A 20,772-nucleotide genomic window follows, 5' to 3' on the forward strand; every position below is an offset into this window, starting at 1 on the left:
CGTCACACCCCAACAAGATAAAGCCAAGAGGCCATGAAAGAGGGGCGCTCACACACGGGTGCCTATGAGGGAACTATGCAAGGAATTCCTCAAGACCGCAGTCTTCCAGATGAGCGCCTTGCACCAGGACGTGCGCCTGACAACAGCCGTCTCCACCAGTGAGCTCGCACCAACTCCCGCAACGAGCCCCTGTGACTGGTGGTCTCTGTTTGAGAACAGCTTACGTTCTCCTTTTCGTCTGTAAAGGCTTCCCCTTTGCCCCAGCCCCCTTGGCTGCACCGACGGTCTGACACAGCAAGCATATCGCAGACCAATCCCCTCCTAGTCCCCAATAAACTCTGGAGAGTCGGGCTCTGTGGCTTATGTTAGGTTGACAACATTAAAGAAAAAAAAGAAGAAAACCACCGTGTATGCAAGTATGCTGGTAAACTCACCGAAACCCGTGGAACGGCATGAAATGTGAAGTGGCTGTAACTACACCCTTTATACATGTTAGTAAGCGTGTGTTCGTACATTACCTGTATAATTTAAAGTAAATTAATTTTTAGTTTAAGGGTGAAGACGCTGTTGGCTGAACCAGTAGCACCAGCCAGCACAGAACTGAAAGATGAGATTTCTGGCGGCTCCAGCTGTCGGCTCCAGCTGCTCCTCCCCAGGCAAGGAGGCCCTGCGCACACGCAGCCAGCAAGGCCAGGCTCCTGCGCTGGGAGGTGGAATCGGCATCTGGCCAGGCCGCCAAAGACTCTGGTTTCAGGTAAATAACCAAGACATTAAAAAGAGGAGCATGGAAACTCAGAGACGAGCTCTTCTGCGCTGCTCTGAGCAGCTCTGGGGCCCGCAGGCCCCGAGACACGGTGTTGCCAGCACACCCTCAGCGGCCAGGGACAGGCCCGGGAGACGAAGGACGGACTACAGCAGTGGCTTCCCACGACACCAGAGCAAACTCTGGTCCGGAAATGTTCTGTCCTGCGTGCTGGAGACAAAGGAAAACAGATTTCCCACGCAGCGGGTCCTGCCGCCTGCGGGCAGATCACTTTCCCTGACGCTCTGCTCTCTCCCGTCGGCCCCAGCGGCTGAGAACCGCCGTCCACGCAGCTCAGCCATCCGCTCCGCTCTGTCAGTCTGGCGTCGGGCAGCCCAAAGCCGCCAATTGACTGAAGCGCAGGCCGCGTGGGAAGGCAGGGCCTGCACTCTGACCCCACGCCGGGCCGCCACATGTCCCACCCACTCACAGAGACCCGAGTCTTCACGTCCTCTGCCTCCTGCCTGGAGGGGGACCTGCAGGAGAGCACAAACGAGAACGTTCCCCACTCGGGAGACGCTTCTCACTCAGCGTTTACAGGGAGTCCAGTGGCAAAAGCTAGATGGCAAGAAAATAACGCTCAAATGTGGTCACACGGCGAGAATTCCCCAGAACACACCCAACCCTCCTCTCTCTACCACAAGGGAGACTGTTAACATATGTTGGATAGAGAACAGAAAGGAACATTATAACTCTGAATAACAGTAACACCAAAACCACAGCCAAGAGCAGGAAGGAGCCCTCCAGCCGAGCCCGTCCCCCAGGCACGTGGCTCTGCCGAGAGAGGAGGGCACTGGGCTTCGATTCTGCATCTCAGCTGGGACAGGGATGGGACGGGGGCATGAGGCGGGTCACTTCCCCGTCAGGTTAGAAGTCCAGACAACGCAGGGGGGGCTCCAGGGTGCAGGGCCGCAGCGTCCATCTCTAGACCAAAGTTCCCCGAGCGGCTGTTTGTCCCCTCAAGCTGTGCACTGTTCAATATACGAGTTACACTGCCATAAAAAAGTAAAAATAGCAATGAGGAGAAAGGAAGGACGGTGTTTTTACCACCTTTACTTTCCTATGTCCACAGATTCATTTATCCAACAGATGTTTTATCAGACTCCTGCACTACGCCAGGACCACAGAAAGATCTAAAGATAAGTACACAGCTAGATGAAAGGGGGGGGGCAGGGGTCTTCATCGAGACATCCTCCCAGGCTGGAGAGAGCAGAGGCCCCTGACACACCAGGAGACACACTCGGAGGCTGACAGTGTCCTTTCTAGAGCGTTGGACAGAACCCTCCAGCACCACCCCCCCTGCAGCCAATCGCCCCAGCAGGACGCAGCCCTGCACAGGGGGCAGCGTGGAGCCCCCACCCGCGTGGGAGCTGCCTTCGAGCTGCCTTCCTGGGCCTTCGCTGCCACCCAGGAAACGGGAGTCAGCGGGCAGCTCGATGAGGAGCATTAACAGAGGACAGTGCTCAGTTCCTTGAGCCACCTGCCCAGCCAGGGACAGCAGGGGAGGCTGTTGCTTAGCAACTCACAGCCACTGGGGCCAAAGGCAGGGGCCTCGGAGGTAGAGTGTGGCCATGGCGCAGAGAGGGGTAAACAGCTGGTTGGTCCCTAAAGGAAAGGGGAGGGGAAGGGCCCCCCTCGCTGTTAGACATGCAGGGGCTGGGGTTTCCCATCGTTGCTGGGAAAACAGAGGATGGGTCAGTATTTCATGGTACTCCAGACACTAAGAATTCATGAGGCAAACCCACTTGAAAGGCCTTTATTCCTAACTATTTGTGGGTAAAAAGTCATTCTTCCTAAGACTTTCATCACAGGAATGGGGAAAATGAGCAAAATCTAAGGGACAAAGGGACACGTCAATGACGGGAGCGTTGGTCTCCGTGCCGCCTGAGTCCAACCTTGGCAGCCGAGCCGCAGGGCTGCCCCGCCTTGGGGTGACACAGTTCCAGACTTGCCAGCACCTCCCAAGGGGGTCCCCGCCCTTGTCAAAGCCTTGCCCGGACCCCCTCTCTCGCTAACATTCTCCAGCAAAGTGCCCCCTTATGACCTGCACACTCACTTCTGTTTACTGGGTTAAGGGGTAACGAAAAAGCTACTTGGTGGCCTTAGATTCTCCTCCCCTGCTGCATAACTTACTGAATTAGCTGATCCATGGCAAGGGAGCCGCCTGTCAGAATGTTCCAGACAGGCCACCAGCACAGCAGGCACAATCATGGCAAGAATCTAACTCCACGTATTCTGGGAAATGCCACGATTATATGTTTGCAATGACCCCTTCCACATGGCAAACAAACCAAAAATCTGACACCACCGGGACATTCAAAAGCAAAATATGGGTCAGGGAAATTTCAAAACACAAAGCCTGGGTGCCCTCTAGTGGCTCCATCTCACTCTTCCATGGCAGGTGATGAATGGACCTTTGCTCCCTTGCAATTTTATAGAAAAAATAAAAAGCGTTATTCATAACACAGAGCCAAAGTACCTCACTTAAAGTGACAGCCACATATCATTAAGATTTCCAAAGGAACCATATAAGCGGTAAAATACTGAAGTATGAAAAGTTTCCATCATAACTTAAACACTAGTGGATATTTAAGTCTCTTATATTGGGTCTTGGGAGGCAATGTCCTCAAATGCTTGGAACCTGGGCTGAAAGCGATCATATTAACGTGACGTGAATACAGCCATAAATCCAAATTAAATAAACCAAATGGAATCAGGTTCCATCCATGTAGATTTGCTGGTCCCCAAACAGTAACTGAAAAATAGATTATGCTGCTCTGGCACATTTGCGTAACCGTTCGATGCCTGATCCTTCCAGTAACCAAAGCGTATTCCTCTCTGCCAAGGACATAACAGTAAATCCTTTGGTAAAGAACTAAAAAGTGCGTGTGCCCAACAGCTCTGCATCTTAAGAAGTCAAACTGCTGCCCCTGTGCCCTACACACAGGAAAATAACCACACCCTCAGCCGGTTAGCCAGAAAGACGCCTGCCGAGGTGGGTCAGGGGACAAATCAGGAGCCCAAAAGCAGGCTGCCTCTGTGGGGATCCCTGCTTGGGGGCCCCTCCCCTGACTCAACGGCACTCGCTCGAGCCCACGCACGTCTGGCCTCCTGCAATCACTCTTCCTGGGGCCCAGCCTCCTGCCCAGAGGTCTGGACAACGGGCTTCTATCTGTCTGCGTCCTTCTCAAACAGTAGGAAGAGTGACAGAACCAGTCATGTCTACTCACCTGCTGCTGGCACGATGCAGGAAGAACTGAAATGCAACCCCACAATCGAAGCAGCAGAATGTCGGGAAAGACTCAGGACTCGGAACCAGAAGACCAGGCCCCTCAACCCCTGGGGCAACTGACGTCTGCTAGTCTCGCCCACCCTGAATCCACCTCTCTTCCGATGGCCTTCCTTTGGGGAATCACCCTCCCAGCCCTCAGCCACACAGTCAGAGACAGGCCCAACACCACCAAGAGAGGGTGTGTGACCCAGGACCAATTGTCCTCACCCCATCCCCACCTGTCGTTGTGGGGTTAAGGCAAGTGACGCAGCAGATCAAGGAGGCTCCATCTCAGGCTCCTACTGGAACAACTGAGCAAAGCCGGTGCTTTCTGTTGGGATTCCTAAGCCCAAGGACGACTCCGGAGCTCCTGGGGTCACCGCATGGAGACACTCTACCTAGAGGGAAGTCAACACTGAAGAAGAGAGCTTAAAGGGGAGGGGACAGGGCAGAGAGACAGACGGACAGATGGAGTCTTAATGACATCATCTGAGAACTAGGATCGAGCCGTATCTAACATCAGCTCTTACCTGTGGGCTTTTCTGTCACACGAGCCAATAAAGTCCCTCTCTTGTTTTTCGTTGGCTTTCTATCCCTTGTACACAAAAGAGTTCTGCTTAATTCATTTACTCTACAAACACGTACTGAATGCTTTGCTGTGGGCCAGGGCTCTGCTGGGCAACGTAAAGATGAATGAAACCCAGTCCCTGCTTGTGAGCCGCTCCTACGACGGTCTTCAGTGTGGCGCAAATATCTGCACCAAATGTCAGCTCCTCTTTACCTTCTGGGCATAGGTTGGGCAGTTCCCAGTCCCCCTGAGGGGCAGGGGGTGGGCATGTGGCTGCCCTTAGCCAGTGAGGTCGAAGTGACGGGTGTCCTTTCTGGGCCAGAGCCTTAACTGACGGAACAGGATCTGCACGAGGCCTCCCTTTCATGCTGGTGCAGCCCAGCAATACTCCAGATGGCAACTGCCACCTGGGATCTGCCACCAACCCCAACAGACATACAGCGAGAGTGAGAAATAGACCTTTCTATTTTAAACCACCGAGAGTTGGGGATTATTTGTTACTATAGCCAACCTGACTAACGCACTCTAAGGACGGTGGGGGAAGGAAGGAATGTAGACAATACACAACTATATAAAATACAAAGTAGTATCTAGAAAGGGCAAGAGAAGTTTAACAGATACATCATACCTGGACAACACAGCAAGACAAGATCTCATATGCTCCCTGTCCCCACACATGCACAGCTTCCCCCACCATCAACATCCTCACCAGAGCAGTATATTATTCCTTTTGCTCCTAATATATTTGTTTATTCTCTCTTTTTAAAGCTCCACAAGCACAGGAGCCTATAAATTACCTGGCACATCACAGACTCTCAGCATTTGCTGAGTGGATGGAGGAGGAGGAAGAAAAGGGGATCTGCCTGAACAAACCCTACCTGAGCGAGTCAGTGTGCCCTTCAGTGCCTGCAGAATGGCTAATATAGAACGGTAGAAGCGTATCCAGTGCTAAGTGTTCTGGGCCCAGAGAACCCACCTTCCTGGACACTGTTAGCGGCAGCTGTTTTTACCCTGTCTAAGGCTCTGGGCTCAAGAGAAGGTCCCGGAGAAGTACCGCATTTGCTCCTCCCCTGGCGGCCACCTGGGTTCCAGAAAGATTTTGGATCTATGTTTAATTGAATCAGTGGTTGAAAGCGGTGCGTACATGTGGTGACTTCCCACCAATGCTGCCAACCAGAGGGAGGACCATACCAGTGGCACAATAATAACCATGATGGTTGCCAATAGCAATTGCTAAGGCTTTGCTCCACGCCAGGCAGCCCGGACCACTTGGACACATCTTTACTCATTAACCCTCTCCACAACCTTCGGATATCCTTCGCCCAGCTTTTGTTTCTGTTGACTACTTCTCACTGATTTGGGGGAGCTCTTTCTATAATCTTTCTTCTTTCTAATCTTCTAATTCTTTCAATCAGTTTTTAATGGTTATATGTATTGCAAGTATCTTTCAGTCTGAGCTCTGTCTTCTTTAGGAGTCTTTTTTTTCATACAAAAGCTTTATATTTTGGCTGGGCGCGGTGGCTCACGCCTGTAATCCTAGCACTCTGGGAGGCCGAGGTGGGCGGATCGTTTGAGTTCAGGAGTTCGAGACCAGCCTGAGCAAGAGCGAGACCCCATCTCTACTAAAAATAGAAAGAAATTATATGGACAGCTAAAAATATATATAGAAAAAATTAGCCGGGCATGTGGTGCATGCCTGTAGTCCCAACTACTCGGGAGGCTGAGACAGGAGGATCCCTTGAGCTCAGGAGTTTGAGGTTGCTGTGAGCTAGGCTGATGCCATGGCACTCACTCTAGCCTGGGCAACAAAGTGAGACTCTGTCTCAAAAAAAAAAAAAAAAAAAAAAGCTTTATATTTTAACATACATTTCTCAATCTTCTCTTTTTGGTTTACTTTTTGTCTACCTAGTTTAAGAAAGCCTTCCCAACCCAAGGCAATAGAAATATTCTCCAGTGTTTTTTCTAAGATTTCTCAAGTTTTGTTTTTCATATTTAGCTCTGTAATCCACCCTATTTCACAGCTGAGGAACCCAAGGGACAGAGACGGAAGTCACTGCTCTGGTATCATTCCGTGAGTGGGTGTGCATTCAGGAACAATACCTGCAAGTGTTCTGAAAGTCACTTAATGCCACCATATTGTACATTTCCTGTCAGAACTTGCCTTTCAACATCATATTGTGAAGACTTATCCATAATGACATGTACAGATCTACTTCGTTCATTTAACTGGTATTCAGCATCCTCCGTCCAAATAGATCAGCTAATTTACCCATTCCCTGACTGGGAAGCGTTGGCAGACTGTTTTCAAATTTTAACTGTTAAAAAGTGTTGTTGTGAATAGCCTCATCCTCCTTGTACGGATGAACTGGTGCTTCACTAAGGTGCCCAGAAATGGCATTTCTGGGTTGTAAGGCATTAGCCAAACGGGACTACATGGCTCTTTAAAGCGGCTATACCTGTCCTCCCACGGCGGGAAGGGCTTCTCTTTAACCACATCCTCGTTAACCTGCACGCTGTCAGACAGCTGGATTTTTCCAGTATGAGGGGTATAAAATGGTTTCTCATTTTATTTTGCATTTCTCTGATTACTAGTGAAACTGAGCACTTTTTCATATGTTTATTGATTAATCTGGTTTCTTCTCTATAAATTCCCTCTTCATACCCTTTGCCCATTTTTCTTTCTTGTTGTTAATCTATTTTTTATTGATTTGGAGGAGCTCTTTCTATAATCTTTCTTTCTTATCTTCTAATTCTAAAATTTTCTAAAATTTCTAACGTTTTGGTTTTTAGTCTATCTGGAATTTCGTTTTATACATGACATGAAATTAGGGTTAAAATCTGTGTTTTCCACGTGGATAAGCCATCGTCCCCGCACCGTCTACCGACGGCTCGCTCTGTCCTCGCTCCCTGCGAGAGGCACAGTAACTGCTCCCCACCCCAGGATGTCACATCCTAATCCTCAGACCCTACAAATATGTTACATTGCCAAGGGAATTAAGGTTGCTAATCAGCTGACCTTGCGGTGGGAGATTATTCTAGACTACCTGAGTGAGTCCAACGTGCTCACCACAGTCCTTGTGCGTAAAAGGAGACGAGACAGCAGGCGTCAGGGTAAGACATGAAGATGTCACGCCACTGCCTGCGAAGGTGGAGGACGGGGCCAAGGGACGCGGGCAGCCTCTAGCAGCTAACAGGCAAGGAAATGGATTCTCCCCAAAACCCCTAGAAGGAACAGAGCCCTGCTAAGACCTTGATTTCAGCCTGTGAGACCCATTTTGGACTCCTGATCTCCAGAATTGTAAGATTAAAAAGTTTCTATCATTTTAAGTCACTAAGTTTGTGGTGATTTGTTATAGCAGCAATAGGAAATGAATACATTCCCCATCTGTAAGTCATCGTATATCACACTTCATATTTTATCCCATTACCTGTCTCTGCATCAATGCCATTCTGTTCTAGATGCTCTAACTTTATACTAAGTCTGCAAATTAAGAAAAGTGAAGCCTCCCTTCTTCTTCAAAATTGCCTTGGCTGTTCTTGACTAGGTATTTTTTAAATTAAAAAAAGAAACAGAATATATCTTAAAAGAAACAAATGTAATACGAAGGGGAAATACATTCCAGGCAGACAACATGAGCGAAGACTCAAAGTCACGAGAGCGCCTGGTACGGCCAGTGAATCAGGAGCAGCACACACAGCCACGGGAAGCCCTCAAAGCACCGCACTCCCAGCCCCGGGGGCAGAGGATGCCGATAGCCTGGAAACCATTAACAACACTCAGACTTCCACTTCCGGCCTGGATGGAGTAACAGTGACCTCTCAACTGAAATAATTTGTTTTTAAACTACATAAATATGGAAAACAATGGTTTTCAAGACAGTGACTTCAGGCAACAAAGGAAAGTGATCCTGAGGGACGGGGAAAGAAAGGGGGGGCCCTACAATTGCCCTCGTTCACCGAGTTCAGCAAGTTTGCGCCAGACAGGATGAGGACTCTGGTCATTGACAGAGGGTCCCCTCTGGCATTCAGTAGCGTGCTGATCAGGAAAATACTCGAGGCCAGAGAAAGTACCACCAGAAGGATTACAGGGAACAGTACTTGCTGTTCACAGGACCAGACGTAGTGCCCACTCCCTTCAGCCAACTGGTAAACCTCATCGTTCATCGGACACTGGGCACTGTACTCAAAGGGGTCTTGCCATCTTAGTAGGGAATAATCAATCAGCCCTGGACTAAATACAGATCTGGTCCAACATAACAAATCTTAAGAGCAAGATCAAAGATGATCAATTTTCAAAGCTTAAGAATACTCATCAAATACAAAAATATTTAGCTCCCAATATGAGAAAATTTCCAACATCTGGAAAACCCAATAAAAAATTATCAGACATGCAAAGAGGCAGAAAAATACAACCCAAATTAGGATGAAAATCAATCAGAACTGATTCAGAACTCACAAAGGTATTATAATTAGCAAACACGGATATCAAAATATTTAAAACTGTAATTCATATGTTCAGAAAGCTAGAGGGAACACCGAACATATTAAGTCAAGACCTGGAAGATATAAAATAAACCCAAATAGAACTACTAAAGATGAAAACTACAACATCCAAGATGAAAAATACACTGAATGGGATTAATGGCAGATCAGACACTGCAGAGGAAAAGATGAGTGAACTTGAAGACACAGAAATAGAAACTATCTAAAATGAAGGACACGGAGAAAACATGATTATAAATAAAAGTGAACAGAATATCAGTGAGCAGTGAGACAACTAGCAACCTGATACCCCTGAAATTTGGGGCCCCAAAGGAGAGGATGAGAGAGGAAGACAAGAAAATATCTGAAGAAGTAGGCCAGGCGCAATGGCTCATGCCTGTAATCCTAGCACTCTGGGAGGCCAAGGTGGGAGGATCGCTCGAGGTCAGGAGTTCAAGACCAGCCTGAGCAAGAACGAGACCCCCGTCTCTACTAAAAAATAGAAAGAAAATAGCTGGACACCTAAAAATATATATAAAAAATTAGCCATGGCGCCATTAGCATGGCGGCTCACGCCTGTAGTCCCAGCTACTCGGGAGGCTGAGGCAGGAGGATTGCTTAAGCCCAAGAGTTTGAGGTTGCTGTGAGCTAGGCTGACGCCACAGCACTCTAGCCCAGGCAAGAGAGTGAGACTCTGTCTCCAAAAAAAAAAAAGAAAGAAAAAAGAAAAGAAGAAAATATTTGAAGAAATAATGAGCAAAATTCTTGTAAATATGATGAAAACTATAAATCCAGAGATCTAAGAAGCTCAATGAGCCCCAAGCAAAAAAAAAAAAAAACAGTTAAAGAATGATTCTGGGAGAGTGGAGGGAGCAGCAGACTAGATTTTTAAATCTCCCCCATTCCCCGCATCAAAACAGACGGGCAACCAGAGAAGTAAAACCAAAGCCCACAGGCGACGTCCACAATTGACCCAGCCTCAAGCCCAACAGCAGAGTGATTCCATCAGAGTTTATAACGAATTTGACTAGAAGGTCTTCAAACATAACTGCCAGCTTTGTTTCCAATGCCACAGAACTGTATCATAATTTAAATATTTGAAAATTCCTTTCCAGAAAAAGGTAATTATATTTTTCCCTTAAAGCTAGCTGTACAAGTTCATTCTCTAAGGAAATTATTCAGGTATTTTTACAGACATGGGCAAACTATGTTGATTACATATTACTACTGTCCTTTGACGTAACTTGACGAAAAGTGAGAGTACAGTCACCCTCCGCATCCATGGATTCGTCCAACCACAGATGGAAAATAACTGGGGAAAAAACGGTTGCGTCTGTACTGAACACGTACAGACCTTTTTCTTGTCATTATTTCGTAAACAATACAGTGTAACAGCTTTACAGAGCATTTACGTTGTATTACATATTGTAAGTAATCTAGAGACGATTTAAAGCACACAGAAGATGGGTGCAGGTTATATGCAAATATATTTTATATCAGGGACTTGAGCATCTGTGGGTGTTGGTGTCCTCGGGGGTTCCTGGAATCGATCCCCCACAGATTCCAAAGGATGACTATAATCATGTTTATATCTCATTATAAAATATACTTAATTTTTAAACTAGGATTCTATCTTTCATATTTATGTTTCTTAAAGATCGATATTTGTTTTATTTTTAAAATGTTAACTATGAATATATGTCAAAGAAAGAAAGATATTAGACTTGAAGCAGAGAATAGGCTGGAAATAAATTTGACTCTTTGTTTAGTATTTTTAAGTTATGTGCCCTATGCCTCAATGCATTCAACTTTATCAAATAAAATTGGAAATGTATCCCAAACTGACTCGGACAGAAAACACACGCCTATCGCCCACCACTTGCCAGGGATTCTCACAGACATCCTGGCAATACCTCAAGTGTACAGGGTACTGTACAATGCGGCGCCACTTGCATAGGGTGGATTGTTAACGTACACATCGGTGATAAACAGAAATCCTGAGAACAATCCGGTAAGCACAAAATTCAAAAACTGAAAGAACAAAACAATTAAAACCATCAAATGCAGTGCCTCTATGAAAAGAAGGAAAATACTTAAAGATGCAGTTTGTCCCAAAGAAATCAACTGAATTTTGGTACCTGAATATTTTTAGATATCTCAGAAAATCCTAAGAGACCATGAAAATGGAGGTCAGCATATCAAGTTCTAGGCCAAAGAAATAAATGTGCTGCTCCCACTAACTGTAAAATTAAATTCAACAAGACCAGTTTCCACAACCTGGAATCTTACCTCTTAAAGAAAATCACTCCCAAGTCACAGATTCTCTGGCCCCTTTGTGCCAGGACTCAGGAGCCACAGCTGAGCAGAGAATGCAAGTCCTCCCTGGCCACCTGGGCGTCACTCACTAGAGGAAAGCCACCAGGAGGGTGCAGGCACACGACACTCCCCGCCACAGGACTAAACACTGGTTCGTTCCCTATCTTTCCACATGGAACCAGCAGGGAAAAAAAGCCTAATCACCTGTGATCTAGGTGTCCCAGAACTTTCTTTCAGCTGGTGAGATCTCCAGAAGCCCGGAGCCAGGGCTCAATGCTCATTCAGGGCAGACTTCTGAACACCCCCTTTTCCCTTTCGCCCCCCACTTCACCATAGATGGACTTCTCCATCTGGACACTGGTCTAAACGAGAGGCGCTGAGGCAGGGTACTGGCCACAGAAGATGCCCGGCCAACCATGTGCAAACCGACAACCGCAGTAGCTCTTCAACCACCTATACCAAGTGCACGTGTCACCACCCACAGGGCAGGCTCTCTACCCCTGCTGGCTGCTTGCAGCCAGTTCTCGCTCCCTTTCTTAAGGTCACACGCTGAGATCACAGATTCACCACTCTCAGACAGTGATGCAGGGTGAGAAGAAAGACGGCTACACTAACAGTGCAGAACGGGGCTGGCCGTCCATGGCTGGCAGTCAACCTTTAATTCCTGGACCCCATGTTTGCAGAGCACCACGTGACATGCCCTTTTAGGTGTCACCAACAGAACCAGACACAGGTGCTCAATCAGGGAGCTGTCAAGTTACTCAACTGACTCCTGCTTGAAGCACAGGTGACACGCTGCAGGGCCACACTTTATCACCATCCAATTCTACAACTCTGTACTAAGCACAAACCCAACTAACTGATTCCAAGTAAAGCAATCTGTGATGATTACTGTACTGGACTAAGTATCCTTCCTCGGGAACAGATGGAAGCCATGCCGTGTGCTTGGAAAGTCGGCTCTCTGGAAACACTTACTTGAAGGAGACGTGGGTGGTTTCCTGGCGGGCTGCCGCTCAGCTGTGGGGCCGTTGATGTGCTCGGTGGGCGTGTCCAGGTGATCTTCCGAGCCCATCGAGAACTGGAACTGGACCGTCCCCGACTCCACCTGCTTCACCTACGACGGACCACAAGAGCAATGATGGCCGCTCCCTTCATCAGCACTCTTCCGTCAGAATAACCCAACCAGAACAATACATCAGCCTTCGAACAAAGTCTAGGTAAAATCAAAGATTTCTGAAGCCACGTGTTCTTAGATTATAATCAAGCTGAGCAGAAAACAATTGGCTGTGGCACTGAAATCTCTAAAGACCACATTATCATGGAATGATCCTGACCCAAGTAAAAATCACAACCTTGCTCACGTTTTGCCTATGTTTTTAATTAACCTATGCAAAACTGACTTTATCATGGTGTGTGGTTCATAGGTTTTAACACGTCTAGATTCACCAGCCCTACAGTCAGGGAACAGCCGCCCCAACACCACAAAACGGTCCCTGCACCGCGGGGCGCCCCCTCCGCCCCCTCCCCCAACACCGGCCGCTTCCCAGCACCACAGCCTGGCTTTCTGTGCACGTCACACAAACGGAATCACGTGATATGGCACTTCTGAGACTGGCTTCTTCCGTTCAACATACGCTGATGAGACTCACCCAAGTTGTGGCACATACAGCAAGACTCAGTTCCCTGCGTTACTGAGTAACACTGTTGTAAGCACGTACCACAGTTCACTCATCCACTCCCCCACTTAAAAACACTGGGTTGTTTTCAGCTTGGGTGATTATAAATACAGCTGCTACTAACACTGCTGTACAGATTTCTGTGTGAACATAAGTTCTCGTTTCTCCAAGAGCAGGACTGCCAGGTCATATGACATACGCGTATTTAATTTTATAAGGCGATTCCAAGCCATGATTTATTCCTGGACTCTTTACATGCCAATCCCTTGACCAACAGCACCCTATATTGATTAACACAGTTTTATGGTAAATTTCTAAATGTGTCCTCTGATTCCTCCAACTTTAGTTTTCTTTTTTAAAGCTGTTTTGACTCTTCCAATTCCTTAGCCTTTTCATACAGATCTTAGAATCAGCTATATCTACAAAAAAAAAAAAAAAAAAAAAAAAACCTGCTGGGATTTTGATTAAAATTGCGTAAAATCTATAGCTCACTTTTGGGGAGAACTGGCATCTTTACTATGTTGAGTCTTCCAACACATAAAGATATTTATGTCTCTCCAGTTACATAGGTCTTCTTTGATTTCACCGGAGGGTAACCACAATGACATCCAGCAAAAGGAAAGTTTTATAGTTTTCAGCATATAGATCCTGTACATATTTTGCTAAATTTATTTCATTTAAGGGGAGACTTTGTAAATAATTTTTTTATATTTTGCTTTCCAATTCTAGCATATAGAAATATGATTTTTTTTTCATGTTGACCTCCTGTGTTATCCTGCAAGCTCATAAACTCATTCATTCTAGGAGGTTCTTTCTGTAGATTCCTTGGGATCTTTTACAGAGATGATCATGTTGTTTGCAAATAAGGACGATTGTATTTCTTCCTTTGAATGTGCATGTCTTTTATTTTCCTGACTTATTGCACTGGCTAGAACTTCTAGTACAATGTTGATGAGGACGTTGAATGCCATGAGTGGACATCCTTCACTTGTTCCTAATCTTAGGAGAAAAGCACTCAGTTCTTTCACCAGTAAGTATGATGTTAGCTAAAGGGATTTTGTAGATACCATTGATTGAGTTGAAAAAGTTTTCTTCTACTGCCAGTTTCCTCAGAGTTTTTATCATAAACGGATGCTAAACACTGTCGAATGCTTGTTCTCCATCAACTGCTATGACCACATGGCTGTTACTGCAGTGAGTTACATTTATTGATTTTCAAATGGAAAATACACTTGCATTCCTGGGATAAACCTCCACTTGGTCATAGTATGTTATTCTTTTTCCATGTTGGTGGATTCAATTTGCTAATATTTTGTTGAGTATTTTGCATCTCTGAGTCCACAATTTTGTTTGAGGGATATGGGTTCACAGTTTTCTTATTATTGTCTTTTTTGGGGTTTGCTATCAATGTAATGCTGGCCTCATTATATGAACTGGGAAGTGTTCCCATCTCTTCTATTTTCTGGACTAGATTGTATAAAATTGGTATTATTCCCTCTTTAAATGGCTAGTAGAATTCATAGTGAATAGACCTGGATATTTGGGGTTTTTTAAAAAGTTTTTAAACTATGAATTCAAATTCTCTGTGAGTTATAGGACTACTCAGGTTATCTACTTCATCTTGGCTGAACTTTGGAGTTTGGAGTTTAGTATTAATTCATCTATTTCCTCTAAATCGTTCCGTTCTAAAATTTTCATTTGATTCTTCTTTTTATCTTCCATGTCTTTACTGAGACATTCCACCTTTCCATTTATTTCCAGAGTGTTTGTTCTTACCACAGCATTTTTACAATGGCTGTTTTAAATACTTCGATAATTCCAACATTTATGTCCTCTCTGTGTTGGTGTCCATTATATGTCTTTTCCCTAACAAGTTGAGATTTTCCAGGTTCTTTGCATAACAATTACTTTTAGATTGTTTCATGGACATTGTGAATATGACATTATGAGACTCTGAGTCTCATTTAAATCCTATGAAGAATGCTGATAGTTTTGTTGAGGTAGGAATCAACCCAGCGAGTTCAGGACGTGGTTTCTGACCAGCCTGCTATGGGCTGTGGTTCCAATGTCGGTTCCACTTTCAAAGCCCGTGCAGTGTGCTCTGCAGATCTCCCCTGCATCTCTCTGCCCAGCAGGCAACTCCAGGCCTGGCCACAGAGTCCATTCCACAGTTCCGCACTCAAAGGCTTTGCTACGCCAGAGTCAGACCCACACATGTGCAGCTTAGGGGCAAATCTAGGGTTCTGTTAACAACTTACAGGGCCCCTTCCCAAGCTCCTGCCTCGGTGATCTCTCTAGTACCTTCCAGTTCCCTGGAGACCCCTTCTCAATTCTCCAACCAGCCCCATGGTCTTGCACACTTCCTGCAACTGTGCCTGAATCCAGGGCCCAGCAGTGGAGGACAGAGTGTTTTAAAGATGGGCAGGAGTGTGCAAAGGAGCTGAAGTTCTCATCCATCATTACGGGAAGTCAGTGCACAATGTCTAAAGTGGACAAACTAAGAAACAGAAGTTGAAGCATAATATTTTAAAAACAAAGGTAGGCCGGGCGCGGTGGCTCACGCCTGTAATCCTAGCACTCTGGGAGGCCGAGGCGGGTGGATTGCTCAAGGTCAGGAGTTCGAGACCAGCCTGAGCGAGACCCCGTCTCTACTAAAAAATAGAAAGACATTATATGGACAACTAAAAATCTATATAGAAAAAATTAGGCCGGGCGCGGTGGCTCACGCCTGTAATCCTAGCACTCTGGGAGGCCGAGGTGGGCGGATCGTTTGAGCTCAGGAGTTCGAGACCAGCCTGAGCAAGAGCGAGACCCCATCTCTACTAAAAAAAAATAGAAAGAAATTATATGGACAGCTAAAAATATATATAGAAAAAATTAGCCGGGCATGGTGGTGCATGCCTGTAGTCCCAGCTACTCGGGAGGCTGAGGCAGTAGGATCGCTTAAGCCCAGGAGTTTGAGGTTGCTGTGAGCTAGGCTGACGCCACGGCACTCACTCTAGCCGGGGCAACAGAGTGAGACTCTGTCTCAAAAAAAAAAAAAAAAGAAAAAAAAGAAAAAATTAGCCGGGCATAGTGCCGCATGCCTGTAGTCCCAGCTACTCGGGAGGCTGAGGCAGTAGGATCGCTTAAGCCGAGGAGTCTGAGGTTGCTGTGAGCTAAGCTGACGCCACGGCACTCACTCTAGCCTGGGCAACAAAGTGAGACTCTGTCTCAACAAAAAAAAAAAAAAAAAGGTAAATATCATAAGTCGCAGCTAAAAGTGGCTGATTTCGGAGATATTACATAATTTTTTTTTAAAAGAGACTATTATTTCCTCAAGGGAAAAAGACAGGAATTGAGAGCGAAAACACAATCATTGATATACTACATTTTATAGTAAATAACAGTGAAATAATCACAACATAAACCATAAAATTAAGCCAAAAATTATGGGATTTTTATAATATTTATATTTTTCTTTGACTGACAGCTATCATTTCTACTCAGCTGTCAGTCCCATGGGATCAGGGATGCCTATCTTAGAGCGTATGTAGGTGCTCAATAAAAATTCACTGAATGAATGACCGACTGAGCGAGATGAATGGTCAGCTGGCACAGGGGCAGGGATGAGGCACACCTGGGTTTCCAACCAGCCAGACTCCACAGGTGCTGGCATCAGTGAGTAGGGAGTGCAGGAAGGAGCAGAGGATGCCTTCACAGTGCAGGAGACGGTTTAAACCAAGTCTGTGGCCAGTGTTAGTTCACTGTTTTAGTTCATTATATCTGCTGGAAGTGATGGTCTCAACCAGGGGCAATTCTGCCCCATGGGAAACATGTGTCAATGTCTGTGGCTATTGTGGGCTGTCACAATTGAGGGATGCTACTGGCATCTAGTGAATAGGGGACAGGGATGCTGCTAAACATCCTCCCGTGCACAGGACAACCCCTACACCAAGAATTATCTGGCCCAAAATGTCAACAGTGCTGAGGTTGAAAAATTCTGATTTAGAAATAGTGTTCCTTGTGAAAACGGCAACATTTGATACATTTGTGTCTTAAGATAGGTAAACCTTCAAAACACTCGTGCCCCGATATAGTTTACACACTTCAAAAGTGAAGGCAATGCAGTGGCATGATAAGCCTAAAAGTAAGCAGCATGAATGTTTATTTATACACCTGCCCAGACTGGGGCGGAAGAGGGGCGAGAGAGGAGAGGAGCAGAGAGAATGGCGATGGCTTCAGGACTTCTAATGGCAATTTTATAATAAGGGCTCAAACTAGACCATGTGGGAATGCAGCAAAACACGGGCCCATAATGAGAGACATTCCTTATAACATGAAAGCTGCGCTGTCAGCTGTTCCCTCATTCAGGTCCCCAAAGCATTACCCAAATCATAAATAACAGCACTGAACATAATATTTGTCGCTAGAGTCAGCACAGGGGTGACATGCTGAAATAACAGGTACAGTCCTTTTGCCTTGGAAAAATGAGACAACTGAGTACTCAAAGGCTCCCATTTGCACTGCTGAAATAGGCGTAGTTTAGGAATGTGAGTAGAAGAAGCAAAAGCATACCCCACGGAAACCAGACATTGGCCAGAGCAGTGGTGTCACACCATGTCACTACTAATGATTCCCCAAGGCCACCGATGGGGCTGGGGAAGCCAGGGACTAAGACCCCTCACACACACACACACACACACACACACACACACACTTCAACCTACCCTGCTTTTATATTTGCTTTCTACATTGGGGTTCAAAGAATGTTTCATTTCAGAGTGGTTTTTTAAACATCTAAAAATCTCTGCTATGGACCTACCCCTTTGTACATAGCTGAGGTCCAGCAGGAGTTAGGGACAAGTCACAAACACAAGCCAGGCTAGAAGCCAGGCCACCCGCTTCCTACCATGGCACCCAGCCTGCTAGAAAACCTTCTGGCAAAGGCCACCTGAGGCCCAACCTATGGTGAGTTGTGTATTTCCTTACATATTACAATGTAATAATAATAAAATTAAAGTGCACAATAAATGTAATGCACTTGAATCATCCCGAAACCATCATCCCAGCCCCCCACCCCCCACCCCCGGTCCGTGCAAAACCTGTCCTCCATGAAAACGGTCCATGGTGTCAAAAAGGTTGGGGACCGCTGCTGGTGCACCAAACACACACAGCATAGAAGTGGCTCTTGTTGCAAAGTGCATATAAATCAGTCACAGGTCCACCAAGTCGCCTCGGGAGATCAGCATGTGAACAGAGATGTCATAAGACCCACAGTAAAACTGGCCTCATCGAGCTTACACGTGACCGTGACTCAGAGTTCATACCCATCTTTTTAAGAGCATATCCATGACATGAAAAAATTCTGTTCATGAAACATCTACAAACACATTGTCGACCCCTGCTTTGGAAAATGAACTTGCTACAAACTCACCAGGGAAGAATCACACATAAAAAATACCTAATAATTTACCTCTTGGGAGCTCATGCTGGCTGAGGGCACCTTGTAGACCAGACAGTGTGAGGGGTTGGGCTGGACTCCGCCCTGTAGAGGCAAAGTCACCCTCCCGGAATTGGCTTCCAGCGAGGGGTTCCAAACAGCCCAGCGAACCATGTACATACACGCCAAGTTGGCCAAAGAGGTGACCGAAGCTGCCTAGAATCAAAACAAAACAAAACACACGGGTGTGTGAGTTATCACAAAAGTCACCTGGGCAGGGGAGATCAACAGTGCATTCATATGTTAAATTTAACTAGAGCTCAGTGTAGCAGGCGCAGGGATCATCAGTTCCATTTTACAAAAGAAGAAACTGAGGCAGAAGGAGGTCATGGCATCCATGGTGCAGACAGAGCAGGTGCCAACAGCCTCCCGTTGTGAAACACCCCCAACCTAACCAGGACCCCTCCCTACCCAGGCAACTCTCCTTTTTCTGGCTCAAGGCAACAATAGCTTCCCCCTTAAAGATCAATACCATTTTTTATGACTCTCTCGTTCCCATAAGGATCTTTCAGCAGGCTTGTAATCACTCTGTACCTTGCGAACACCTACTCAAATCCACCAGCAAAATGCTAGGAACAGCACTCTGAATTACTGATAAGAAACTTTGTAAATTAATAAAGAATGCACATGTATATTCAATTTAGGGTTATTAACATGCATTTTCTTCAGCAAAGTTTCAGCTTAATATATATTTATATGTATGTAACTTTATAGGAAATCGGGAAATCAATCAAGTCAAATGGCAGGCGTTGTTCCTTCTTTCTCCTTCTCTATGTTTGACCAAATGGAAGGAATGAGGACACTACGAAAACCCTTGGGTTAGCAGCCACATTTAAAGAAAGTCATTTTCACAAATATGGTTTCAGAGCTTGACTCAGCAAAGAGTGGCAAAATTACCAGTTTCATCCATTTATTTAAAAAGAAAGTAAGAGTAAAGCTAAACTCCGGGTGTTTGTCAGGTACCAAAATCCCCCTCAGCCTGGGCAACGAGGCTTTGCTTTACCACCCTGTGGAAGAGGACCACAGAGACAACCAGCACGAGCCCAGGCCCTGCTGGCAGATCACCAGGAAGGCCGCTACTCAGCCAGACGCCCCGGGATACAGGCAACACCAGGTCACACTGGGAGCCCAGGGCAGGGCTCTTTCACTCCCCAGAACACAGCTGCACCCACTGAGTCACACAGAGCCCTGTCTGACCCTACAGACTGGGACAGCTCAGAGAAAGGGGCAGCAGCCAGCCGGCTTCCACCTGGGACTCCCAGCCTCAGCAGCCACGTGCAGAGGAAAAACGATCCCAGGGCAGTGGGGAACTGGAATGTGAGCGCAGTATTCCACTTCCTAGTGCTTTCTTTCTGGGCAACAGAGACAGTGGCACCTGTGGGAATGAGGAAGGCAGATGAACAGGTGGCTCCTCACTGTCCCTGGGCACCAGGCTTAGGGCTCCTGGGCTCTGCTAAGGGAGCCACAGGCATCCCTCTTAAGGAACCCAGACAGTCGTCACAACCGCAGCCATAGCCACAGGGAGCAGGGTGGCCTGGAAGAAGGGGGTGTCCCGCTCTTGGTGAGGAACAGAAGCCCATGCCCTACCTGGGATGTGTAGGGAGCATCCTCCAGAGGGGAAGGAGACTCCGGGGGGACCCACTGACTTGAGCTGCGTCGGGAGCCGAGGAGGACAGCAGGGCTCCAGCAGTGGTGGCCAGGGTCCCAACGGACCTTGCTTATTTGGCTGAACACGCCAATGGGGAGCGGCTGTGCCACTGTCACTGCCCAGACAAGACTGCACTCAGCCCCAGGCAGATGTACACGCAAGCCTCTGGCTGGAGTCCTGACACAGATGGCCCCGTGGTCTGCTGGGCTAAACCACAGCCAAGTTCATGCGCAAGTGGATCTGAATACAGAAAAAAAAAACAGCACTTGTCTCATCCAAGTCAGTCTCTTCCAGACCGTTCTTGCCAGATGATAGCCCATCCGGTTATGTCCTTTATATCCATGTGGGGAAAATCTAGAATCAGCATCTAGTTTTGAATTAATCTCTCTTCATATTGTAACTGGGCCTCAAACCATCCATTTCAGCAGGGCCCTTGACTGCAGCTAAATTCTTAATCACAGGTCAGGACACTGCCACATTCTCGCCCCTGTCACAGGGGTGAACGGGCATTTGGGTCCCTGGTAATT

General features: G+C 46.6%; 1 protein-coding gene across 1 annotated transcript in view; it reads right to left on the minus strand.

The window, feature by feature from the left end:
- The window catches only part of NPHP4 (nephrocystin 4), a 110,911-nt gene that overhangs the window by 39,335 nt on the left and 50,804 nt on the right, over positions 1-20,772 (minus strand). Inside the window, exons 9-10 of the mRNA XM_069477273.1 lie at positions 18,571-18,753; positions 12,415-12,553 (exon numbers count right to left, since the gene is read on the minus strand). Coding sequence (XP_069333374.1) covers positions 12,415-12,553; positions 18,571-18,753 — 322 coding nt within the window. The remainder of the gene's footprint in view (positions 1-12,414; positions 12,554-18,570; positions 18,754-20,772) is intronic.

The sequence above is a fragment of the Eulemur rufifrons genome, chromosome 8, assembly GCF_041146395.1.
Source record: "Eulemur rufifrons isolate Redbay chromosome 8, OSU_ERuf_1, whole genome shotgun sequence".
Lineage (NCBI taxonomy): Eukaryota > Metazoa > Chordata > Mammalia > Primates > Lemuridae > Eulemur > Eulemur rufifrons.